The sequence below is a fragment of the Crinia signifera genome, chromosome 1 (assembly GCF_055691185.1).
Source record: "Crinia signifera chromosome 1, ASM5569118v1, whole genome shotgun sequence".
Taxonomy (NCBI): Eukaryota; Metazoa; Chordata; class Amphibia; order Anura; family Myobatrachidae; genus Crinia; species Crinia signifera.
Window position 1 is genome coordinate 186,509,628 of NC_139217.1, and position 27,405 is coordinate 186,537,032.

Here is a 27,405-nt window from a genome sequence, read left to right on the forward strand (position 1 = left end):
ACTGCAGTAGGGTGGGTGACTGCAGTAGGGTGGGTGACTGCAGGAGGGTGGGTGGGTGTTTGACTGCAGGAGGGTGGGTGACTGCAGTTTGACTGCAGGAGGGTGGGTGACTGCAGGAGGGTGGGTTTGTCTGCAGGTGGGTGGGTGGCTGACTGTGGGTGGGTGACTGTGGGTGGGTTTGAATGCAGGAGGGTGGGTGACTGCAGGAGGGTGGATGCAGTTGCAGTAGGGAGGGAGGGAGTACACCTACATAGCCAGCCGCTCACCTTCCCCCTGCCAGTGTGCGTCCTGTCCTGTCCCCCGCTGTGTCCGTGAGACAGAGAGAGAGACATGCACTGCTTAAAATTCATATCTTCCGCGCTGGACCGCTAGCCAATAGGCGCTCGCGGTCCAGCAGCCACCAGTTGATCGGCTGCTGGACCGCAAGCGCCCATTGGCTAGTGGTCCAGCCGTGAGAAGTGAATATTACATATCAGCAGTGGACGTCTCTCTCCGTCTCCCGGTCACAGCGGGCAGGGGAGCGGGGGAACGGGCGAGCTGGCTGTACCAGCACAGCTCCGGCGCCATGCTATCTTCCGGCGCCTGGAGCGTGTGCTCCACCATCGCTACGCCTCTGCATGCTACCACTAGAGTGAAAGCACCGCCAGCTTTCAAAAGTGACCAAAACATCAGCCAGAAAGCTTAGGAGCTGAGAAGTGGTCTGTGGTAGCTGCCAATAATGAGCGTCACTTCGGGTCTTAATAAGAAAGGTGCCATTCAATGCTTATTTGTCTACGATGTTTCGGGCCTACTTCCAACTTAAGGTGTGTCCTGAAGACAGGCCGAAACGCCATAGACAAATAAACACTTAAATTACACAGTTCTTCTTAAGACCAATATATATTTATTTATTATTATTATATTCAACATAAAATAAACTGCATGCTGTCAACGAAAGATACACACAATAAGAAAACGCAGATAAGATTTGCATCATTCAGTAAAACATGTTTACAGATCCCTTCAGCAGATGAAGGCAGATAGGTGTCCTCAGTGACCCCATCTTATGCTTTGATGTATCTCTTATTGTACTGTGCAGCTATGTATTAACTGACAGATGGTTCCAGGAAGCCACATTCCTGCAGAACAGCAGTCACACATACAAGTCTCTATAGTAATCCCGTCAACCAGCCATGATAAGCACACTATTTATTTGTCTGTATAATATAAACAGCCACCATACATATAATAATCCAGCAGGAAGCAAGCTGGGCAGTACATCCAGGAGAGCCAATAAGGGGGAGACTGCAGGCGGCCAATGAAGAGCCTTAAGAGAGCCTCCAATCTCTGAGCAGATAACATGCTGCATTCACATACACAAGCATCCTGCCTGATTGCTGCTGCTGCTGCTGCTGCTGTTGTGTGTTTGCTGCATAGGAATCGTTCCTAGTGGCTGCTGGGGCTTCTCCCTGCTGCTGCCAGGCTGCTCCCAGCACTGTGCTTCCCTCCTCCTCCCACTCCTCCTCCACTTCCTAGTCTGCAGCCCAAGTGACAGCAGAGAGAGCCATAGTAACACCACTGAGGGCTAGGGAAGGGAAATACCTGAAAGGGTTCCTTCTATTGATTGATGGAACAGCTGAGCCAATAGCAGCTGGGAGAGCTTGAGCAAGGGGCGGGACAAGAGTTGTAACCCAAACTGGGTGGCTGAGGATAGGTTGGGAGCTGATGGTGTAGAGCGAGTGTTAGTGCCTTTGGTGCATGCATGTATGTGTGTGTGTCTGTGTGAGAGGGAGAGGGTGAGTGCGTGGAGGCAGTCAGGGAATACAGTGTAGCAGTGTCTCTGTCTGGAGATAGGCTGTTGCATTTCAGTGCTAACTGCAGCAATCTGTGTCTATTCTTTTATATTATTGTATCTGGGGGGAGGGCTGCTGCTGATATACATATTCCTTCTCTTCATACTGGAGAACCATATCTGAGGATCCGCAGGAAAGGACAGAAACTTTGTCGCTAAAACGGGATTTAAAGACACTGAGCCCAGTGACAGCTTCTGTATCACACGCGGTGCACCCTCCATCTGGACATGTCTGAGCACAAGGCAATAGATCCCAAGTTGTCAACGTTGGACAGGGCGGTGAAAGGTAAGGTGGCTGCGGAAAATGGAGGTGTCCTGTGCTGCTGTGTGATGGTGCTTGTCTTATTCTGCATATGGGGGTCTGGGCGAGGGGGAGGCTGCTGCTGCTGCAGCTACAGTCAGCTCTGTGGTGTTGTGGCTCAGTGTTACATTGCAGTATTTGGGGAGGGGGGTTGTGGTTGTGTAGGGAGGTGGGGACTGCACAATCCTCCCAGCAGCACATACACACCAGGCAGAATTACACTATTGGGGTGTCAGTATGTGGCCATTGCTCTGTCGTGTCGTTGGCCCCTTACTCACTACAAGTGCCAGGGAGCCCATTGTACTCCCCACTACCACCAGTGAAATGAATCATTAGGATGGCATTGGGTGGGGTGGTGTTAGGTTGTAAGGGGAGGATCTCAGAGTCTCATTCCCTAATCTACAAAATAGGGACTATGACAATTCTGTCTAATTCTTACAATGCTGCAGAAATGACATGTCAGATGTGTGTGGGCGGCAGATTGTTCGCTGAATTATGCTGATTTGCTCCCAATAGTGTGGCCTCAATGAATTATTTGATATCGCCTTCAGTATCCTAGCAGTATGTGTGCACCTATCAGAATTCTCACCCAGTTTCATTATCATGGATGGATGCGTGCTAGATGCACATTATTTGTGGTGGTTATCCCGTGCATTGTTTTTTAAGGGGAGAAGGTGTCTTTATCACAACATATGATATATACAGTTGTAACATTCCAATGCTCTGTATAACACCAGAGGTTCCATCTTTCACAACAAATGGTTGCTTTTATGTTTTCTGCAAAAAATACCTTTTTTTTTATACAAAGACTAATTGTGATGTTCTCTATAATGAGTATAGTGTAGCTCAGATTTTTCTATAATGATATGAATTATTAGTTACTACAATGTGGTACAGGGATTGGGTTATGCCCTGGAGGAAGCTGTATTACTCAAGAAAAGCCTGCAGTCAATATATGTCCTCAAATTGGTGTTTCCCCCAGAGACCGCTTCCATTATTATACATGCTGTACCTACCACTTTATAAGTTTTCATGCTTAACCCCTTCGATGCCAGTGGAGGCCTTCAATACAATATTATTGCATATTGCTTTATGTGAGCAGTGTCTTTTGATACAATACTTCTTAATAGAAATACCCTTATGATTAGCATCGCTATTCTTTATTCTGGGTGTTTGAAGTCATATATACTGTTATGGGGATACATTTTGGTGTATACTGTAGGAGCAAAAATACATATAATGAAGCAACACATTTTGCATGCGTACATATAGACTCATCCTTGATATTGATAATAGTATGGTTGTAAACATTGCTTATATAGAATGTTTATTTAGCATGATAGAATATGTTTGCATTTTCTATGGCAGGTTAGATGTCTGTGCTTTGGAACATATCTATTTTTTATTTTATTTTATTATTCTATGATTGGGTCTTTTGCTTGTCATCTGGTATGGCCTATCGGTAAATAAATACATGTTGGCATTACAGCCATATGCTTAAACATGTATATATGTCTACCTCACTATATCAATATTGAAAATGTCATGCTTTGGGCTTGCAGCATTCTTATGACCCTGAGTCATTGTTGTATACCGTAAAAAAAATTGCATAATTAGGAACTGGTTGAACAGCTTTAATCCTTTTTCCTTTTTTTTTGGAAACCTTGCTTACCTACATCATAATTATGATTAGCCACCCACGAAAATTGCAGATGATTACCTTTTTTAACTCCTGTTTCTCCTCAGCTCACTTAAGACACCATAGAAAATAACTTGAATTGCTATTAACAGTAGAACAAGATACACAGGCTTATTAATATGTAAAAACAGAAGTACTTTATTGCATTTTTTTTTTTTTATTCACAGTATGTCAAAGGTGAATTTTGATCATTGATATCTTGCCCAGAATGTATTTGTGGATTTCATTTGGACTAATGTTGATTTTGGTCACACAAAATGAATGCTGTGTACGACTGTGGTTTTTCGATTCTGTGTATGAAAACATAACAGGAGACTTTTGATAGCACTTGCCTCGGTAATTGGTTCTGAAAAATTCAATATTAATGGGGGTATTTATTAAAGCTTGAAGAGAGTTATAATTGTGAGACAGTATTAACCAATCCGTTTCTAATTTACGTGTTACAAGCAGTGTTTGAAAAATTGCAGGTGCTGATTGGTTGGTACTTGTCTCTCAGAATTTTATCTTTGATAAATACCTTTCCAAGAGTTTTTGCATTGTATAGATTTATTTTCTACAGGTGGTACAGTACTGTATGCATGTTAGACACAGCTATGCTGTGCTCTGTGCCTGCAGTCATAGCCATTTCTTGGCTGCTGAAGAGAAGAATGTGGTAGTTTATTTAAGGACATTAATAATATATGTGTAAAAGTGGAATCCACTGTAACAACACACCTACTGTGTACCGGGTTATTTATCAGGTGACCTAAGAGTGGGGTTGGTAACTAAACAGAAGCCAGTGCATAATTTTGTTGATATATTCACTTTGGCAATTCAAAGCCCAAAAGTATTTTTTGCATATGCATCATTTAAATTACTCATGTTTATTCCTGTTTTTAAGTAGGAAACAGTGGAGTTTCTTTACTTCAAGGAGGAACTAGAGTAGGGTATGTGATAAAGAGTGTGTGTGAGAGAGGTTAGGCAAAATTCATTCGGTTTTAGGGTTTAGAAACTTTTTCAAATATATTTTTTTTTTTTATTGGGGGTGGATATATTCTGCTTACCAAGAGACTGTAAATATCTATATTCATGGATTATTTCCTGCCATTATATAAAAAGAGGGAAGTTAGGGGTAGATTTATTAAGCTTGGTGAAGTGATAAACGGTCTGTTTTTTATCACCGGCCAATCAGCTCCTACTTGTAATTTTTCAAACCAAGCCTGTAACTTCACAGGTAGGAGCCGATTGGCCAGTGATAAAAACCAGACAGTTTATCACTTCACCGAGTTTAATAAATCTACCCGAGTTCCCACAATGGCAGGTATTCAATGCTGTTTGCGAGTGGTGACAGAGAGCAGGGCTTCCTGCTCGCTGTCACCACTCACCCTGACAGCATTCAACACAGCCCCCTCATACGCCAATTTCCCCTCGCTCCGTTTTTTGAGCGAGGGGGAATTGGCGGATGCGGCTCCAGAAGCAGCTAGACCCGCGGCTACAAAAGCTGCGAGTTTTCTGCAGCAGCCGCGGGTCTCGCTGTTTTGGGGAATTCTCGCCGTCCTGTGACGGCAAGGATTTCCCCAGAAGGTTGAATAGAGCGAGCGGCCGGCGCGGGGGTTAAACAGCGTGGATCGCTGGTTTTCAGCAATCCTCGCTGTTTAACCCCAATGCCGGCCGCTCGCTGTGGCATTAAATACCCCCCAGTATTGCATGCAAAGTTAGAACTGTCAGATAATACTGTATACAGGTAAAGGTGTTTTTAGGTGAAAACAAATAGTATATTTATAGACGTGCAACATTTATTTGGATATCAATATTGGATATTTTTTTTTTTTTAAAGCGCCAAAAGTACTTTTAAGGTGCCCATACATGGTGCAATACTTTCATGCGCTTTGATCTAGATCGCATTGCACGCAAATTGCACACAAGCGATTCGATCAGGACCTAGTTCAAAAAGTATGTGCTGCACATACTTTTCGATCTGTGCGATGGGTTGTGCTCGGGGGTGCGCAACACATCGCACCTGCAAATCACACAGTGTATGGGCACCTTTTAAAGATGCTGATTTATGAAGGGTTGTGCACTGTTACACGTAATGAGGGCTGTATACTGACACAGTGGATAGTGGTTGCTACTACTTTCTATAGGGCCTTGGGTTTAATTTCAGTCCAGGTTGTTGTTTGCATGGAAATTGTATGTTCTTTCTGTGATTCTCTAGCTGGGCTTCAGTTATTCTCATAGACAAGTTAAGAAATTGTCTTCTGATTAAATTTGTCCTGTTGTCGCTGGCTGAAATTTTTGTTTTGTATGCTTCACTGAGGATTGCTTGTATGACTTGAATATAAATACTGTATTTGATTTAAATAGTTTCTGTAATTGTGTAGCAAGTAACTATAGCTTAACAGAGATTTGCCTCCATCAGACCAACTTGTAATTTTGCTGTGTAATTGCTGTGAGGTATCGTACTTTTAGAGTATTTAGCAAATTAAATGGGCCAATAACCAGTTTATTAATGTTTTACTTTTTAAAATGATTTCAAATGGGACATACTATAGTGTTAAATGTGTCGGTATAATATAGTATTACTGCTTTTATTGTCTTCATTTATCCAAAGCAGTGGTGGCAGTACCAATGTTTCTGTGGTTGTGGAGGATGGAAGTGAGAACTATAGGGCATCATGGTGCTTACATCAGCCCAAATGCATGTTCAGAAGAGTAGAGTGTGGACCTCTGGCACAGACCAGCATTGCTGGGCATTTCCATGCAAATTTAGTTTTCCAATGCGTCCACTGAAATTAAATGTTGCCAATAGAAAAATAAATGATTTGAAATAATTTGATGCTTCAAAAGTTAAAGTGCATACCCCCCCCCCCCCCAAAAAAGGAATTTTCTCCGTTATCATTAGCTACTGATACGCCAGTTACGCTAGCCGCTACGCCATTGTCCCATTGCAGGCTTGGTGGCTCGCTCCGCTCGCCACAACTTTACTAAAGGTAATACATGGTGGCATATTACCTTTTGGTGGCTTCGAGCGTAAGCGGTGGCTGCAAAGATGAGGAAGTACCAAGAAAATATTTATGGTCTCAATATCTAGATGCATAATGGTAACGCCACTGTGTGAGTGTAGCTTAAAGCTACAGCTGTAAAAATAATAATTTCTCCTCGGAGGCCAATATTGGCAGTGGATGGGAATAAAGTAGCCAATATAAGGTAATATATAAATGCATTATATAAATGCATATTATGTATCTCTAGCATTTACTTTCAACACCTGCTGGGCTCAACTCACCTAGCCGGCCTGTTAGTTACCACGGCAACTTCTCCCCTCTCCTGCTAGCCAGGCTACACCCAGCTGCAGGAAGACAATGTTACTGCAGATGGGCTCTAAAAGCTCAATGCAGTTCTCGGGACCAAGAGCATAGGGCCAACATGCTCTATATTTTTTTGTAGCAAATTACGTACAGCTATTTTAACTTTGTTCATTATTATTTTATTAAGAAATCAGCATATTTGTAAAAAGAACATGCTTGATCATGTTTAATTATCTAGTGTTTACATAATTTAATTTAACAGAATCAACAATTTTGGGAACAGTTAAAAAACAATCTATGTATATTTTTCAGTTTAGTGGTTGTTATTATTATTATTGTTTATTTATATGGCGCCACAAAAGCATTAAGGCAAATTAGTACAAGTACATGGTAAATAAAGACCGTTGCCGGGGGACTGGACACTGACGCAATTATATCAGTGATCTATTATGTCAGTGATATATTACACACTGAGCGATTTTTGAGCTAAAAGCAGCTCAGTTTTGCAGTTGGAGTTGCTTACAGCTCAAAAAGTCGCCTAGTTTGTACAGCTCGGGTGGGCAGCTTTCCATAGCGTCCTGCTTAGATGGGTGAAAATCACTCAGTGTATGCCCTAGGGTGGCCAATCCAGATTAGAGTATTCAGGATTAGACTACATACAGTATGCGCAGTGTAATGCTGGTCAGCATCTGAGCACCTGCTTTGCGCAACGTGATGGTCAGAGGTCATGCAGTGAAGGCCGCACCACTGCCCCCCCCCTCCGTTTCCGGTGTCACCCCCGGAAACGGTGCTTGTTGTTGTTGTTGTTTTTTTTAAATTAGGGAGGCCAATCCCGTGATTGAGCATTTTTTCAATCCTGATTTCCAGGATTGAAAAAAAAAATTGGATGTGCAGGTTCAGATTTAACCGGAAATCAAAATGGGATCTTATTGGCTATTGGCTGTCACATGATTTTGAGTCAAAACATGTGACAGCCGATAACCAATAAGATCCCGTTTTGAGTTCCGAGTAAATCCGAACCAGCACATCTCTAAAAAAAAATGCCCTGGGATTGGCATCCCTAGTATGCATTGAACGATTTTCAGCCCCATGATTTTCTCCAATGCTGTGCATACATGATGGGCAAGAACACCCAGGGGGAAATTTACTAAGATGTGAATCCTACTTCACATGTGATGTTGCTATGGGAAACCAATCAGAATCTACTTATTTATTTAGCACCCTCTAGAAGATAGTAGACCGGATCTGATTGGTTGCCCATAGCAACATCACATGTGAAGTAGAATTCACATGTTACAGTAGTAAATCCCCCCCCCCCCCCCCCCCCCCCTATGAGGATACCGGGTTCCCTAATCATTCAGACACCGAGCAGATGAAACCAAAATAACGGTTTATTTTCCACAGCACACACAAATAGATAATAAACATGAACAACAGGCAAATGTAGCATAGAAACAATATCCAGGTAGCAGTTCAAACAGGCAGTCCTTGTAGTGTCACAGTTCCAAACCAATTCCACAGAGCAAAACTATCGCTTATCCACACAGAGGTGATAGCAGATTAGTCCTCCGAATTCCACAGGGATCCACACAGCCGTGATAGTGCAGGAAACCTGTATTTGTAAGTCCACACAGCACTGGACACTCAACACAGGATTATAGTTGGGCCCACCCAGAGCAGATGATGCGTTCCACAAGATACCTAGGCAGAGTATGACCTCTTAGCCCAGGATCGCGACTAACACACTGAGCTGACCTGCGCAAGCTATTTTAAAACCTCCCAAATTCCCACAAGGTTAGCACCATCGGGGGGGGGGGGGGGGGGGGCTGCACCTTTTCCTAATTGGTGGGTTCAGATATCTGGCCTCTTCTTCCCCCTCCCTCAGCTGTCACTCTCCTGTTGCCCCCCTGCTGTGTCAGGCTCCACAATGTCGTATGCTGTGTACACACGGGGGAGATATATTGCTCAGCCATATATGGCTGAGCAATATATTGCTTAGTTTCTACATGACATCAGCGACCAGAGATGGTCGCTGATGAAAAAGAAACTGCCGGGGGGAGCCCGGCAGTGGTAATCAGCTGGTCGCAGGAGCATGTTCCTGCGACTAGCGATCACCACAGGGGCAAAAACGGGAGCGCGCACCCGGTGCACACTCCCATTGCGGGCAATATGGTCGCTCAGCGACCATATTTCCCGCGATTTTGCACAAAATCGCCCCTGTGTGTACGCACCTTTAAGGCCCCCATACATTAGGCCGACTTGTCCTAGGGACAAGTCGGACCCAATTTACCTGCGAGCCGCCCGGCAGCTCCCCGGGAGGCTCACATACAATTTGGCACTTGATGTGCCATTTTTTACATGGGATAAATCGCATGCGATTTATCCCATGTTAAAAAAAACCCGGGGAGCTGCAGGGCGGTGAGGAGTAGTGGGGGCGGCCAGCGGTGGTGGGGGCGGGCGGCCAGCGGTGGTGGGGGCGGGCGGCGGGTGCGGTGAGCGCTGCTGACCTGGCCGGGCAGTGTACTTACTTACACATAGCAGCAGCGGGGACGGGCAGCGCAGTGGCGGCTATTAGATTTTTAAAATACTTGTCAAATGACCGGCCGCTCTCTGATTGGCCGGAGAGCTCTCAGCCAATCAGAGAGCGGCCGGTCATTTGACAAGTATTTTAAAAATCTAATAGCCGCCACTGCGCTGCCCGTCGCTGCTGCTATGTGTAAGTAAGTACACTGCCCGGCCAGGTCAGCAGCGCTCACCGCACCCGCCGCCCGCCCCCACCACCGCTGGCCGCTGCCCGCCCGGTGTCTGCATGCATATGCCTGTCAGGTGGCAGGCATATGCATACAGGGAGGTCGGACGTGATCGTATGTACAGACCGTCCGACCTCCCTGATCCGGTCCGATGCGCACGGGACCGCGCATCGGATCGGATCAGATATCACACGCATATACGATTTTGGGCCGATTTCATCCGATTATCGGCACAAAGTGCCGAAATCGGATGAAATCGTACCAAAATCGCATAGTGTATGGGGGCCTTTAGAGTTCAGGAAGGCACAAGGGAGGGTAAATCGAAGGAACAAAACAGGGTAATTGGATCATCCCCTGTGGAGATTGTCTTTTGGTGAGATTATATAGTTTCTCCTGGGATCCTTCCTGTGTGTGACCATACGGATAACACCATATGATGTACAGGGTGATACTACAGTTGGAGTCCTGGAAATGTACCCACCAACGGGGTCACATAAGCACGATGGACATAGGGTACAGACGGACTAAAAAGTACATTAATCACTACACATAATAAAATACCATCATTGCAGTTTTGCTCTAAGCATGATTCCACCCCCCCCCCCCCCCAGTGTGTATGCACCTGAGAAGAGAGCACCCTGCTTGTGTGGGATTACATTCTAAAGCAGGGCTGGGCAACACCGGCCCTCCAGATGTTAATGAACTACACATCCCAGGATGCTTTGCATTAGTTTTGCTATGTGGTCATGCTGAAACTGATGCAAGGCATGCTGGGATGTGTAGTTTATCAACATCTGGAGGGCCGGTGTTGCCCAGCCCTGTTCTAAAGGGTAAAGTGGTGTTTCTCAGACCGGGTACTCATGCATGTACTAGATCATCTTGCTGGAATTCAGGTGTGTTGATTGACTAACACAATAGACCTACAGATGGCAATAACTATTTCTGAGGATACCTTGAAAACATGCTCTGTAGGGTTCCATGAGGACAGAGTTTGAGAAACCTTTAGGCCAATGGTTCCCAAACTGTGTGCTGGGGTTTCTTTGGGACACTTGCAGGGGTCCCCTGGTTTGGTGGTCCAGGACCAATTGAAATTATTTATGGTCAATGTACCAGGCAAAACCAGTGGTTTTGGCTTCCAAGTCTAAAGCCCTGTACACACGCTTAGATTTTTGCCTGTTTTCGATTCGATTTTGCTTATAGAAGCAAAATCAAATCGAATCCTAATCGAAATCGAATGGTTTTTGTGTCACTTTTGATCTGCTTTCGATTCGATGCGCGCTCCCGTTTTCACCAAATCGAACACAAAAATCTTCTATGCAGCCAAGGAAATCTCAATTCGATCCAGTAAATAGAATGAGTACATTGTGCCTACATTGTGAAATCCTAATCGAATCGAATGCAAAAGTACAGATCTAATGCCAAATCTAATGGGAAGATCCAATGCCAGATCTAATAGAAAATCGAATCTAACATCAAATCTAAAGCAAATCTAAGCATGTATACAGGGCTTTAGGATGACATATAAATACAATTTACTTACCCCTTTGAGTGCCAAGTGAATTTGTCAAAATTGGTGTGAAAATTACCAAGCAAACATCATAATGACCTGTAATGTTTACCTTTTTATAGGAAATATAATCTTTTTCTACACAACATTTTTTATTGAATTCATATAATATGAGCGATGCTAGCATTTTAAGATATGTGAGCTGTTGAAACTCATATTTTGCGCATCTCTCACAGAGCTATTAGCACTCAAAGGGTTAATTCCATATTTTTTCCCCTAAATTTCTCAATAAGAAACTTTTGGCCTAGGCCCTGGATTCTGATACTCTAGGGCAGGCATTCCCAACCCCGGTCCTCAAGGCACACCAACAGTGCAGGTTTTGTAGATATCCAGGCTTGAGCACAGGTGACTTATCTGAGGGATTCTAATTAAACCATCTGTGCTGAAGCCTGGATATCACTAAAACCTGCACTGTTGGTGTTCCTTGAGGACCGTGGTTGGGAATGCCTGCCCTAGGGTGCCATGGTTCAAAAAAGTTTGGAAACCTCTGCTTTAGGCACTTCATTTTGCCCATGGCTTTTTTTCTTTTCTTTTTTTCATTCAATTTTGTTTATGAAGTTTTGGAGACTGGCATGTCAGGGACACATATTGGTGTTTTTAATTAGTTTTGTTTATCAACATTTGTTATTGTTTGCACTGATCTACATGTCTAAACATCACTGCAAGTTCACTTGGTCTAGTAATGTATTTGAGACGGATTATTTCACATGAGAATCTGCAATAAGTGTCTGTTATGAGCAGTGCTGGGTAGTGTTTTGCACTCCCATCCGCTATGGGAATAAGGCACTATAAGGGTTTGCAGCTCATCCATTTCAAGGCAGATGCTCCTGGCTGTTTATCATTACTCCTAAGACATGTCAACAAAATTTCTTTTCAAGTGTTTATTTAATTTTGTTTTTATTAATTTAGCTTGGAGCCGGCTCAGTCTTCCCATCATTTGCACTTCTGGTTGCAGTTTTCAGGCATTGTAGTTTTCCAATTCTCAAATGAGTTATCCGTTTGTCATGTATGGTTTTACTACATAAGTTATAAACAACAAATATTGGGCCAGATGTATCAAGCTTTAAAAAGTGATAAAGTGGAGAGTGATAAACAGCTACCATGTTACAGGCTGGGTTTTAAAAATGACTGTTGAGAGCTGGTTGTTTATCACTCTACACTTCATCACTTTTTAGAGTTTGGTATGTCTGGCTTGTTAATATTTTTAGTTATTATTGGAGACTTTTTTTTAACTAAAAACTAATGGGACCTTTGAAATTCTAAATGATGATTTGTCTATGATGAAAATCTTTGAATATACCTAACTATCTCTTACATATAGATAAAAGATCTAAGAGTGCATTATGTAAAGGTGTGTACGCAGTAGGTGATTATTTTGCATAATGAAATATTGTAACAATATTATTGTGCATGTGTACTATTTTATTAAAGATATGGGCTCCTCCCCCCTGACAAGGTCGTTTCAATACAAATTTTATTCTCCCTAGGACCGCACTGTTCCGTCCCCCCACCACTCCTCCCAATTCCCTCAATTCCCACCTCTCTCTATTCTGCTTCTTTCTTTCTCACTCAGGGGCAGATTTATTAAGCTCGGTGAAGTGATAAAGTGTCTGGTTTTTATCACTAACCAATCAGCTCCTATCTGTGAAGTTACAGGCTTGGTTTGAAAAATGATAGGTAGGAGCTGATTGGCCGGTGATAAAAACCAGACACTTTATCACTTCACCAAGCTTAATAATTCTACCCCTATCTCTTTCATCTTTACTCTGTTGAAATTTTGTGTGTGTATTACCTTTTTTCTTCGCTAGATAACTCTACTTTCTCTCTATTGTTAAATTGATTTTCTGAGCATATAGAGGTGCTCACACTTGCCATACTTTGCATACTATTCTATTGCAACCTCTGTATACACCTGTCAATTGTAAACACCAAAATTCTGTATCTGTATTTCTGAGTGATATTGTTCATATGTTATACACTAATATGATAAACTAATAAATACAGTTTAAAAAAAAAAGGGTACTTGTGTATTATCACGGCGCCCATCGCATCGCAGACCATAAGGCATGCGATGCGATATCGCACGATGTTCCCCAATGTCATACAATGTTAAAATTGTATGGCATTGTATATGGCATACAATGCCATACAATGCGATGCGATTATAAATTGTATAAGTACCCTTATGGGTGCTTACAATGTTAAATGCACCCCCACGCCACCCCCACTATTAATGTGAACCCGAAGCGTGGCGAGCGCAGCGGTACGCGTCCTCCGACCTTTTCATACCCCCACTATCCACGTCGGCGTAGAGTTGATTTTATATATTGTGGTGAGGCCCGCGAGGGGACGCGCATTACTTCACAGGTATATGCGTCCCCTCGCGGGGCTCGCTGCGCTCGCCACGCTTCGGGCTCGATGGCTCGCTGCGCTCGCCACACTATATAATGTCAACTCAACGCCGACGTGGATAGTGGGGGTATCAAAAGGTTGGAGGACGCGTACCGCCGTGCATCGGGTGTATGGCATGCGATGCGATCAAAAATCGTGCGACTAAATATCGGGGGCGCCATGATAATACACAAGTACCCAAAAAAGATATGGGCTCCTGCAGGTTGTTAGCGATAGTGTTCATTCTAGCAGCCTCCATCTTTGAAAACCCATGCAGTTCCTGTTCCCTGCCTGGGGTGTCGCTGTCTGCTGAGGTGTTTGTAGCACAGGTCTGGTTTGCATATCAGTGCTGATATACAGACCACACTGTGTTAGAAGCACTACAGCAGACAGCGACACCCCAGGCAGGGAAGAGGAACTGCATGGGTTTTCAAAGATGCCTGGTGCTAGAATGAACACTAAGCGGTGTCCTCCAATGAACACTAAGCGGTGTCTTCCATCGTCTGTACATGCATGCAACAGAGGATGCACCATGGCTCCTGTGCTCACCCTCCTCCACCCGTGTGTCATCGCTTGTGCCCGGCACTTGTAGGTGTGTATGCACTTGCTGATGCCAGGTCCCATTTCTCCCGATATTGCGCTGGTTACATTGTCTAATGTGTACCCAGTTTAATAAACAGGATGACACTATTTACCCTTCAGAGAATCATGTAGTTGAAAAAATTATTTGGTCTAGGATGGGAAGGAGTCCCTGCAGCAGGGCCCTCCTACCTCCAAGTCTGTCTGTTGTTACCCAGTTTGTTTTATCACTGTCTACTATTGTAAAGCGCAACGGAATCTGCTGCGCTATATAAGAAACTGTAAATAAATAAATAATATATGCCACGTGGAAGGAGCGTCTGCCTAGGGCGCCGTGCGCAAGGAGCGTCTGCCTAGCGTACTGCTTGGAATGAGTTTTTGCATATGCTATGATGTGTATTTCTCTTTGACTGATGACAAATCCATCATTGTGGTAGAGCACGTGCCTGCCATTATGGAAAATATGCCCACTATAGCTGGTCTGATTTCCCTCCTCACTATCCCCCGATCTTTTTCTCTAGTATTTAGTTAGGGTGAGGGTAGCATCAGGATCGGATTAAGGGGAGAGGTGCTCAGGGGATCAGTACCCCTGGGCCCCCCTCTATCTAGGGCAGCATGTATTTTTTTTTTTTTTAAGCTAAAGGCTTTGCGCATAGGAGTGGGGTACTGCTGCAGCTTCACCTATCTGCCAATGTTACAATGATTAATGGTGCTGAGCATTGTGAACCAAGGCACACGGACTGCACAAGGTTGCAGTGCATTACTGGGGGTTGACCCATGAGACTTTGCACAAGAGGTCACAGGCTGAGAAGCTTGTGCTGAGCTTTGATTGATGGAGCTCATCACATGCTTATCAGGCTCATGGAAGACCGCAGCAGCAGCCTCGTCATGTGAAGAGTTTTTAAGCAGAGGCAGCACTGAGCCTGTGAGGTCTCGTACAGAGGGACAAACACAGGCTTTTAATGTGATATATATATACCCATTGACCAAGTTTATGCTGCCTTTACTCTATGTTTAGACAGTGTAATATTCTCTAATGCAGTTTACGGGCGGTAATGACAAATGGGAAGGGGCTATCTAAAGTGTCCCGGACCCCCAAAGTCTTATCCCCCCCCCCCCGGTAGCATGGCTGTATATTAGAACAGTTAAAAGCCTGTTAAAATGTTGCTTAGGTATTGTTTTATTTTTCCATTAAGTGATATTTGACTATTATACATAACAAACTTTTCATTTTTTAATAAGTATATTGTATTGTAAGTAGCAGTGGGGGGAAGTGAGATGCATGTTTTTTTAATGGCATGCAAATAAAGTACTTTCTGTAACCTAAAATTGTGTGAAGTGTTTAGCAGATGAGAGATCGGAAGGAAAGATCAAAGTGAACCTGCTGTTCTGAGAGCACAGTGTGTGGTTTCATCTGTTTTGTTGAGAACTTGTCAAGCAGTGATCCACATTGTACAAAGAGGTTTTTTTTTGTCTTCTATACTTTATATGTACATGAATGTTCTTTATTGCTTTGAAAGCATTTTTGAATCTGTTGTGGCTTGTTCAGTGGTTGCTTCGGGATTAGACAGAAGTAAGGGAAGTAACTTATGGTTAGTACAAGACTCACATGAAAACTTGTGCAGTTTACTCTAAACAGGCTTTCTCAAATCTAACTTCTGTTTATTCTGTTATTGTCCAAACGATGAGCCTGATTTAGAGGTGGATGCTTAAGCAGTAGCGGCATGCCGTTTTATTTGCAATACCGAACTGTGCCCCATAGTGGTAACTATCTTGGCACATGCTCAGTGCATCTCTGACTCATGCGTGTTGGTAAAACATCTTGCGACCACCGCTGAATCAGACACCTTTATCTTTAATAAGGAAATGAGGATGATGATGATTTAGCACCAAAGAACTAAGTCAAAAAGTGAACTACAAAGGGATTTACATTTATTTCTGTAATCTGTGGTTACGCTGATTGCCATATTAAGGTGTTTAGAGGAGATCAGAACTATGTTTGTGTGTGTATGTATGTGAGAAAAAAAAAAAAAATATATATATATATATATATATATATATATATATATATACACAGTGTATGTATATGTATATATATATATACTCATAAGCACAGTTAAGAAAGCCATATCTCGTAGACTATAAACACAAATTCACACAATCCTTTTTCTGCAAAGCCTCTGGTGGCTGCTTGCTGCTAAAAAATCTGCCTTTTATGCAAATGCAGTAATGCAATTTATCTGTAACTCTTTATTTTAGGTTTTTTTTTTTTTATACAAGAAGGTAATGTATATCCCACAACACCGCCTACTAGAGCATGCTCTTTTTCCTGCGCACTCAGTGGCTGCAGGGAAACATTACTTGCATAGTAGCTTATGCATCCATGATTGAGGCAGATCAGTGGACTCAAAAATTTCTGTATGCCAGAACTCTGTATGAATCAGGCATTGCTGTCGCAAGTATGTTGCTACTGTTCATTCTAGCACCCTGCACCTTTCAAAAGTTCCTCTTTTCAGCAGCAACTTACACTGTGTGCCTCACTCAGATGGCTGCATGGATGGTTTCTTTATTGGCAGGTTGCACCACGTATTGATATGTAAATGTGTGGCTGGCATTCTTGGCCTTGGTCCTCAGGGTGCACTAGCAATGGGCCACAGTGCAGGGTTGTTAGGGGTCAAGGGTGCAGGTGGAGGAGGGAGAGGACTACTTTGCCCATTCTCTCTACCTGCTGCCTTATGTCCTGAGAATCCCTGCTATGCTCACTTCTTGCCTTCAGGTCTCCTTACCTGCACCTCATGTCACCTGTCTGTCTCCCCCCTCCCTCTAGACTAGTGGTCAGGAAACTCGGTCCTCATTACCCCACACAGTGCATGTTTTGCTGGAAACCCAGCAGGTGCACAGGTGTACTAATTACTCAGACACATATTATAATACTGTTCATTCTAGCACCCGCTATCTGTGAAAACCCATGCAGTTCCTCTTCCGTGTCTGGAGTGTCGCTGTCTGCTGTAGTGCTTTTAGCACAGTGTGGTCTGTATATCAGCACTGATATGCAAACTAGACCTGTGCTAGAAACACCACAGCAGACAGCGACACCCCAGGCAGGGAACAGGAACTACATGTGTTTTCAAAGATGGCGGGTGCTAGAATGAACACTATTATAAGGTCCGCAGCTGGAGTTAATTATTTCACTTGTGATTCTGTGAGGAGACCTGCAAAACATGCGCTGCGTGGGGTTAATGAGGACCGAGTTCCCTGACCACTGCTCTAGACTCCTTGGAGCAGGGCCCTCTTCCCTCCTGTTCTCACAGCACTCTTCTTGCATTTCAATTACAGCTCTCTTACTCACCTACCATCTATACCTGCTTCTCTTCTCACTCAGGTAGAGATTTATTAAGCTCAGTGAAGTGATAAACCGTCTGGTTTTTATCACCGGCCAATCAGCTCCTACCTGTGAAGTTACAGGCTTGGTTTGAAAAATTACAGGTAGGAGCTGATTGCCCGGTGATAAAAACTAGACCGTTTATCACTTCACCGAGCTTAATAAATTTACACCTCACTTCCCTATATCTCAGCTGTATTGTGTACTAAGAATGTTACTGTTAATTGTGCTCTGTTTTTGTTCTTCTGTTGCTGTTATGTCTTGTTATGTCTTGTTCTGTGTATCCTGTACGGTTCTACTGGCTGTCTAGGATCTGTGCTGCTGGTGAAATATGTACCCCGTTTCACCCCTGTAGTGCCCTATATCTGTACCATTTTTTATGGTGCAGCTGATTGGCTGCCTGGGTGCTGTACAGCTCAGTAAATATGTCCCCCATGTCCGTGTCGCTCAATAGAGTACATCTAGTATATATTTGTAGGTGTACTATATCTGTACTGTTTTACTTGTCTACCTATCTGGCTGGTGCAATCATCAAGTGGCGCAGCTGAATGGCTGCCTGTGTGTTGCACAGCTCAGTAAATATATGTTCCCCATGTCTGTGTCCCTCATTAGAATGCGTCTAGTGCAGTGGTTCCCAACCTGGGGTACTAGTACTCCTGAGGGTACTCTGCAGACCAGTTGGGGGTACTTGAAAATTATATTGGTAATGGCGGAAGAAGAAAGTGTCTCCCAATGGCAAAATAAGTCTACCATTGACATGGAGACGAACCACATTGTGTCATTTCCGGTTCCATCTGCAGCGTCATTGTTGTCTCCTTGTGCTTTTGCCCATCCAACAATCCACTGAGAGCTACCTGCAAACATCTGCCCCACACTGACATGGGTGGAAGAAGCATTCATTTTACAGGTGTTAGCGGGAACTCTGGAGACAATACACAGCCAGCGGCCAGACAAAGACAGACCTGATTCCTGACCATATACTAGTCCACGGCTACTCCTTAATATTAGGACACGCATACTGCTCAATTCCACTCATAAGTACTGTGGATATTTTATATTGAGAGGAGGGGTACTTATAAATGAAAAGCCTAATCAAGGGGTACGGGAGAGAACAAAGGTTGGGAACCACTGGTCTAGTGCATATCTGTACGTGTGATGTATATCTATACTGCCATTGTTGCTCGTTCTGATGACCCTTTGTATTACAGAATGTGCATTATTTTTAATGTCTGTAAAGTGCCTTGAGTCCTGTTGGAGAAAGTGCGCTATATAAATAAAACTTAATTTTCTGCCTGGGTGTCACTGTCTGCTGGGGTGCTTCTAGCACAGTCTGGTCTTTTCCCAATACAGACCATACTGTGCTAGAAGCACCAGAACAGACAAAGACATCCCAGGCAGGAGAGAAGAACTTCATGGTTTTTTGAAAGGTGCAGGGCACTAGAATGAACATTATGTTGCAGGGGATGAAGTAAAAAAAAAAATATATATATATATATATATGTGTGTGTGTGTGTGTATTCATTCATTCATTCATACAATAAACAAACAAACCATGTGTTTGGTATGCACAGGGAAAATAATGTGCTGCCCCCAGGTTTGCTCCAAGTGATATTTGTGCTTTAAATGGGACAACAGGACAATATTGGGCGGTATTCAATGAGCCTGATTCGCCATGTTTTTATGGCGAATTTGTGCTGTTTGGCGAATTTTTGACTAAAACGGTGAATCACCCTATTCAATGACCACATGGCGAATACATTTGAAGGTTTTTTTCGCCATGATTCACCGAGTAGCAATCGCTATCTTTTTATGGAGAAGTGGAATTTGAACTTATAAAATAAAGTGTTTTGTTTTTTACATTTGGTGTCAAAAAATCAGGAATTTTATTCTGAGGAGGGGCATGCTACTTTTATTCATGTGCTGTAAGCACATGAATATATATTTAATTGTTAAACAAATTTTTTTTTTTTTACACAGCAGCCAGCAGGGGGCGCCGGAGCCGAGCCGCTCATTACATATTCATATATTCACTGCACCCGATCATTACGATCGGGTATAGTGAATATAGGTCCCCTGCTGGCACCCCCGGGGGGCAGCCTGTGCTGCCTGGCACCCGGGGAGCCCACCTAACCCCCACAAACGTTCTGGGCTATGCAGAGAGACTTCCATCTCTCTGCCTGCCACCGTCCTCAGGCTCCCTGCGGCATACGCCGCAGGAGCTCATATTCGCCAGTCAGGGGCAGCGAGCACCTGACACGTTGAATACCGGAGCCCGCCGGCTCCGGAACGTGGCGAATGTGCAGCGAATCCTAAAAAGGATTCGCTGCACCTCGCAGGTATTCTCATTGAATACCGCCCATTGTGGTTACATTTGAAAATTGCTACAAGCTGCTTCCCCCCTGCTATGTTCTATCCTGAAATAGGAGATCAGGAAACTCTCTCAGCACTGGTTGACATGAGTACTTTTTGGGGAACCTTTAAAATGGTGCTGTGCAATTAACTTTTTGGTATATTATTATAATTGCATATATGACAAAAGCTTACAATGAATTTTTAAAGGTCCATACACACTGGGCGATTATGCCTATCATGTATGGACAGCGATGACCGCTGTCATCGCTGGGGGAAAGCCGCTCAGTGTATACACGCAGACACTTTCCCCCTGCCTGGCACCATCAGCAGAGGGAGGACGGCTTTGCATAGCGCGGCACTATGCAAAGCTGTCCTCAAAACCGCTCATCTGCTGGTAATACAAGCAGATATGCAGCTTTCCCGATGATGATGTGGGAGTGGGCAGCAGCGCTCACTGCTTATCTCCGGGCCATGCACACTGGGCGGCTTTGAGCTGAAAGCCCCTGAAACTTGGTGTTTTGAGCGGCTTTCAGCTCAATGTCCCAGTGTGTATGGGCCTTAAGAAAAACACTGGCACCTATGACCCAAAGCTGACTCACATGATGACAACATACAGGGAGGCAGCAAGAGCTGTTCCGATGTGAAAATGCATTGACTATACGGCATTTTCCTAGAGGCTCAGATGGGGTGGGGACTTGTGGAACAATCCCATTCAGCACATGCATTTGGAGACACTGTAAGTTTTTGTTTTCAACACAAACCGTGTGCAGAAAAAAAGATTTAAGTAGCTCCCATTATGATTAATTAGTATGATTATGGCGATGACTTAATAGACATGCGATGATAAAACATAAATAGCCACAGATGTACTACAGCATTTAGCCTGATACAGAGCAGTGCACAAACCTGATGCTTTGTGTTCTACTCTACGATGGCGGGTGTACTGCACATGTGTTGCGCAGGACCGGTGGTCGCTTGCTGTGCTTTCAAGTAGCAGCATGATTGGGGGCAGTGATGGGGACGCTACATGGTTATGCAGTGACCCTCAGAAAAAAAAAAGCTCAGTGATTCTGGATCATGATTACCCTTCTGTAAACAAGATAACTCCATTATTTTTCTTTATTCATTTCATTAGTTTGCTTTTAGGTAATGTAAGGTGTTTTTTTTTTTTTTAAATGCATTTATTTATTGGACTTTAAAAAGGTTGCATCTCCCCGGATATGGTGAGATAACATCCACTTCCTATTCCAGACATCTTCTTCAAGTAAAGGCTACAAATTTAGTTTCTTTTTTTGTTGATAAAGTGTTTAGATGGAAATGTATCCTTCTGTGGCATGATGCCATACCCACAGAATGTGTAAATCTATCCGTGCTCCGAGCTGTGGAAGTAACAGAGAGTACGTGCATGTTCATCCTTTTGCCCTGAGCTAAATAATGTTTTTCTCATGACTTCATTATCTTCTACCCTTATATGTCATATTGGATGAAAACTGAAGCTTTAGGAGACGGACATGACTTGCAGAGCATAAAGGGGAGTACACCAACAGTACTACAAGTGTAGCTTACTCAGAACCATAACAAAAACCCTACGTGAAAGAGTAGAAAGGCATTTTTTTCAAACTTGCAGCATATTTGGAAACTAGGGTTAGGGAACCAAAACAGTAGCTTTGCATAAAAACAATCTTATTTAGATATAATCAGTCATTTATATGAATAAGGGTGGCAAAATTACCACTATGGGCCTATTTTTGTTGTCACCCAACAATTTCACTTACTTCCTTAGGCAAGATCCCGTAGGCAAGGTATTCCTTTAACCTATCTGAAAGGCCGTTCCAGAAGGCAGATTTTAAAGCATTGACTGCTGTGTACACCAGATATATCTTTTGAATTGCATTGTTCAGACATATCAAGTTTACCCTCCAGCACAAATAAATCTTTCAGTTATTTAAGCATGTGTGGCTGTGTAAGTGCAACCTACCGACTGCTCGTACACAGGGTGTACACACTGATTCGACCCACTGGGTGGGAAAATTGAAATGTTGGGATAGACTCCAATTGGTTAATGTAAGTGTGTATGCTTACCAAATCGGCAGTAAAGTTGGTGTGTCTGTCAGTTGCGTCAAGCAGTGTTTACTGTGATTTAATGCTTTTCGCATTGTGGTTTTGGTGCACCTGCCACTTAAGACCAACCTTAAGTTCCTACTTTATGGAGGAATCTGTGGTAAATGCAATCTCAAGTCCTGGTTGCACAAAACATTTGAATTCTCTTCTGATCGTTTTAGACAACTCAATGGTCCCCCTAAGTGTGAGTGCACTAACTTGAGAGCTGGTCCTAGTCTACTGTAGCTAAAAAGGCTAGCATTGATAATGCTCACATTGCTATACTCAAGTCACTGCGGAATGCTCATCCCATGTCACATGGTGGGAACACTTGTACTCTGAAGATGCTGCATGGAATGACTTCACAATGTTCCCTTGTCATTTCCGTGTCTATATTGTGCGATTTAAGCTTTGGGAATGCTGGTGCTTTTCTATCTCTGTTCAAATCTGACGGTCATACAAGCATCTGACCATTGGAAAGATTTAAATGACCAGTCATTCGGTACAAGGCTGGACTCATAAGTAAAAAAAAATCATGAATTGTGTGGTCACTTTTTGTGTATTACTTCTACTACTGTACTAGAAAATGTACGTCAAATGGCATCTTAAGTACAGTGGAGAGCTCTGTGGGTGCTGGTGTGCATTGCAGATACTACACACATCTATGCATGACATAGAGAAATGGGTCATTTTAACACCACAATTTATTTTTTAAAGTCGACTCTTGTAAAGAAGCAATTTGTTAGAATTAGTTTGCAATGATAACGGTAATAGTAATAGCAGCAATAGAGTGAGATTTACTTATGGGGAAAAAAAACCTTACAAATGACCTACTAATTAAAGCATGGACATGAAAACTATAGCGGAAAGCAGTCATTGAGAACTAATGCATAGTAAAGCTAAAACAACATGAGGTTAAGCAATTAAAGCAGATTGTAAACATTAACAAGTAGCGATTTGTATACAGTGGTATGTTTTTATTATGTGTACTTTACATATTACATAAGGTTGGCCTACTGTATGAAATGACAAGGTGGTATGATTCTGTGTGTGAATAGCAACAACAATCCAGTAGACCGGGATGCAGTACACATTTCACATAGATGCCACCAAAATGGGGAAGTTTAATGTACATATGGCTGTCAAAAAATGTAAGGTTCATACAGTTTTCACATTGCCAAAACGTTTAAAAAACGGTATTTTGAAACTGTATTTAAAACGGGTCTGAGCCTTCACATTGCAGTAGATTACCATTTTAAATACCATTCACGTCAGTCAACCCGTTTAATCCCCTGAACACGTTTCAAGGCAGCCAGCCTATCACAGCTCTGTAATCTGTTGATTTTACTAAATATCATTTCAGAGCCATTCTCACTGCATAAAAAACGGCTCTGAAACGTGTAGGACTCTGCTATTTAAACGTTTTGAAATACCGGTTATCTTTAACCGGGAAATGAACTCTGGTGCTTTCCCACTGCAGCCTTAAATGTTTTAAAATGGAAAAAAAAAAGTCAATATACCATTTAACAAGTGCAGTGTGAAAGGGGTTTCAATTCAGCTCTCAACTGTTACACACACTGAATTTAGGTGCTGAATGGTCTTGGTCCTTGTATCACCTTATCTTCCAAAGCATTTACACAAGGCATTTTGGGACCTGCGTGTTCACGCAGGGGAGTGATGGTGAACGACTGCGCATAAACTGTTATGCGCATGTGCAGTGGATTGGTGCCAGCGGGCACGGCAAACTGCTTGTTCACTGTCTGGTTCACACCTTGGAGTGGGGGGGAGTGGGGCGGCAGCGACAGGCTGCGTCCAGGGAAGCGCCCAGCGTTTCTTAGGTGTTCTGATGAAAACGCTGGGCATTCCCATGATGATTTCCCAATGGTGTGTGGGGCGAGCAGCTTCCCGCACAGGGTGCTTGCAGATGTAAGACTCCATAGAGGTGTTTTACATCTGCGAGCATTGTATTTATTAACAGTTTCCTATATAGCGCAGCATATTCCGTTGCGCTTTACAAAGGAAACCGTGATACAACAAACAGGATATTTACAGACAGTCAAAAGGTAGGAGGGCCCTGCTCGCAGGGCTTACAATCACTGTAGAAATCCTAGACCATCAAATGATTTCCTCCCCGCACGCAAGCTGCAAATGGATGTTTATGCAAAATATCCATTCACATGCGTGCAAGGAGATTCAGCAGGGGGGGGGGGGGGGAGGTGTCTTTCGTGCGGGCGGCGTTAAAATGACACGCAAAGCTGCCAATTTCACAGCTTTGCGTGTCAATCCAGAATAAGGCCCATTGTGTGTGTGTGTGTGTGTGTGTGTGCTTCATACACTGACTATTCAGTTTCACTTTAGTCAAATGTAGAACTCAAGGGAATTTTAAAATTAAACTTTGGCAGTGCAGCAATCTTTGTTTGCTATAATTAGGGATCCACTTGTTCTTTTGAGGCAAATTAAGGTGGTTGTCTCAGTTACCAGGATTTGTGCAGTGATGGCAAAACATACAGAATTTCAGAAGTGTGAGTAACATCATTATTATTTCTTATTACATAGGTTATGGATCTAATCATTTATAAAAGAGTAAATGTCTATGTTTATAAAACCCAGTCTGTAAAATTTGAGTTAAGCAACGCCATCGACCACTCTCATAGTGCATGTACTGTCTTTCTTATGCTGGCCATACACGCTGCGATACGGGTGTGCATTCGGTGCTTAACTAGCATGCATCTCATCGCATTGCATTGTGATGAAAACGAAGTAAAAAAAGTGCAAGCACATACTTTTTGTACTGTGCGATGAGGTGCCGCGGGAGCGCGCACCTCAAAGCACATAACGCACAGCCCGCATCGCAGCGTGTATGGGCTGCTTTAGTAAGATTATCTAGCAAGCATAGGAAAAAGTGTTTAGTGCAGATCGCTCAGCACGTATCGCTGGTGCATAGCAAGTGTGTCAGCGATGTGTGCAGAGCCAACTGTATAGACCAACAATCCGAAAAGAAAAATTAGGCAACTCTAATAATTGGTGACATGCGGTAACAGGTATGGTGGAAGATTTGGAAGATAACTTAACTTGTCTTTAAGAGAGGTGGCCTATAAACAGAAGAGCTAGTAGCATAGGGGTCAATCTTGTGTAATCCAACTGATAGAAGAAGGAAACATTTGAATTAAAGGTGTTAATAGATAGGATGGTAACCAGTGCAAGATGGTGCTCTATAAATCTAAGGAATGCGGCATTGCATGAGTAGTGATTGCTTAAGGGTAGAAAATCACAGCAATGAATTGTCCAAGCATTACAAGAGCAATAGTGGGAGGTATCCAATTGGACACAAAGATATTCTCACGGTTAGTGACATTGTTTTTGTTTTCTTTTAGGGGCTATCTTAGATCATCTGAAAAAACAAAACACTATTTCTCCCGAATACAAGCAGGTTCAGTGGAACATATGTGTTTCTGGCCAACCCAAGAACAAGGCTGCTTTCAGTGAATTGGTTTCGCTTGCTTAAGGCAGGTAAAACAAAATCCTAGATAAACTGCGACCTGTGACGGCTTATCAGGGCTAATTGGATAGCCTTGGGTGTAGAAGTTGCCACAGTCAGTGATTATGGGTAACTACTGCCTTTAAAGATGGTCAAAGATTTGATCACTGCTTTATAAAAAGTCAAGTATTTGGAGTGAATGCATTAAGCACAAGGTAATATTTTGCCTAATGGGCAAATTTAATCTAGCTATTTTGGCTAGATGCACTGGGGATTTTACTACAGGTCGAGTATCCCGTATCCGAATATCCGTTATCCGAATTATTCCGAAATACGGACATTCCAGAAAGTGAAAAAAAAAAATTTTTTGCTAAAAACTCACTGGGGACATATGTAACAGCATCACTGGGGACATGATATGTAACTGCCACTATATATGTGCAAGACAATGATTGCTTGGCATTCAAATTCAGTGCTGAGATAGTACACACATTTTGTTTCACGTTTTGAAACCTTGTTTTTTGAACAATTAAAATATGTTTGTGTGTATTTTATGTGGTAATAAAATATATTTGTGTGTATATTATGTGTTTATACAGCATAAATGCAAGATACTTCAAAATACATCATTGAAATATTAAAATATTCCGAAATACGGAATAATCCGTTATCCAAAATTCTCCTGGTCCCGAGCATTTTGGATACGGGATACTCAACCTGTATCTAATGATCTGTTATCTAGTCAAAATTGCCTTGCCTGCACAGTCTGTCTATGCTGGCCAATGCTGACTTAGCGGAGGCTGTACATCGGTATTTTAAGAAGCGGAAACACTGTGAGATTTTGACTGAGAGGTGGCTAGTCCTTTTTTAGCTTGGTTTTGTTGTAGAAAATATATCCTGTAAACGTTTTTCTTCAGTGCTGTTGTAAAGTAAACAATAGCAAACAGAGGCAGCCCTGCTCTCATGAGAGCTTACTATTAATAAAAAAGGCAAAAATAAACAAAAGTAAAATCATATAATGTGTCATATGGAGGACAGTTTACCCGCTTAGGATGTGGTATAATAGAGCTACAATGTCTAGGTCAACAAGCAGTAGGTCGACTCACATTAAGCTGACAAGACAATAGCCATATCTTGTAATTCCATGTTATCTGACCACCATCAGTACAAGAGTCTACCCTTGTAGACCTACAACTTGCATCGCTTTGGACAAGGGTACTACTCTCAAAAGATGTCCATGTGGATTAGAAATGAAGCAAATGTTGGGAAAACAAATTAAATGCACAAACGTGTTAATCGTTGTCATGACAACCTTTTGTACGTGTTGACCATATGAACTGTCAAGCTATTACCTTGACGGCCCAGTATTATACCATCTGGATACAACCTATTTATGTATGGTATACTAAATGATATGTAGCCAGCACAACATTGCTATGTCTCTTGTCGATGGGGGGGGGGGGCATTTGGTAGCATGGCGTCACTAGCGAGGTTTTTCGATTAAGCTGCACGTAGGGCCAACGTTCACAAACGCAGGAGTGCGCATTCAGTACCTACACAGTGGATCATTTAATTCATTTTTCAGAATTGGGTAAATCGTTCAAAATATTGTTTGGTGTGTACCCAGCTAAACACCAGGTAAACACTAGCCAATGTGTATACCTGGTGATATTGTCTGAGACGGAATGC

The 27,405-nt window shown here is 42.9% G+C and overlaps 1 protein-coding gene across 2 annotated transcripts in view; it reads left to right on the forward strand.

Moving 5' to 3' along the window:
- Window positions 1-1,387: 1,387 nt before the first annotated feature.
- Window positions 1,388-27,405, forward strand: part of PPP3CA (protein phosphatase 3 catalytic subunit alpha) — a 203,550-nt gene continuing 177,532 nt past the window's right edge. The window contains exon 1 of one of the 2 annotated variants that reach the window (XM_083179032.1): window positions 1,388-2,117. In XM_083179032.1, coding sequence (XP_083035158.1) covers window positions 2,060-2,117 — 58 coding nt within the window. In that variant the 5' untranslated portion in view covers window positions 1,388-2,059. The remainder of the gene's footprint in view (window positions 2,118-27,405) is intronic. The other variant, XM_083179031.1, reaches the window with a different exon arrangement.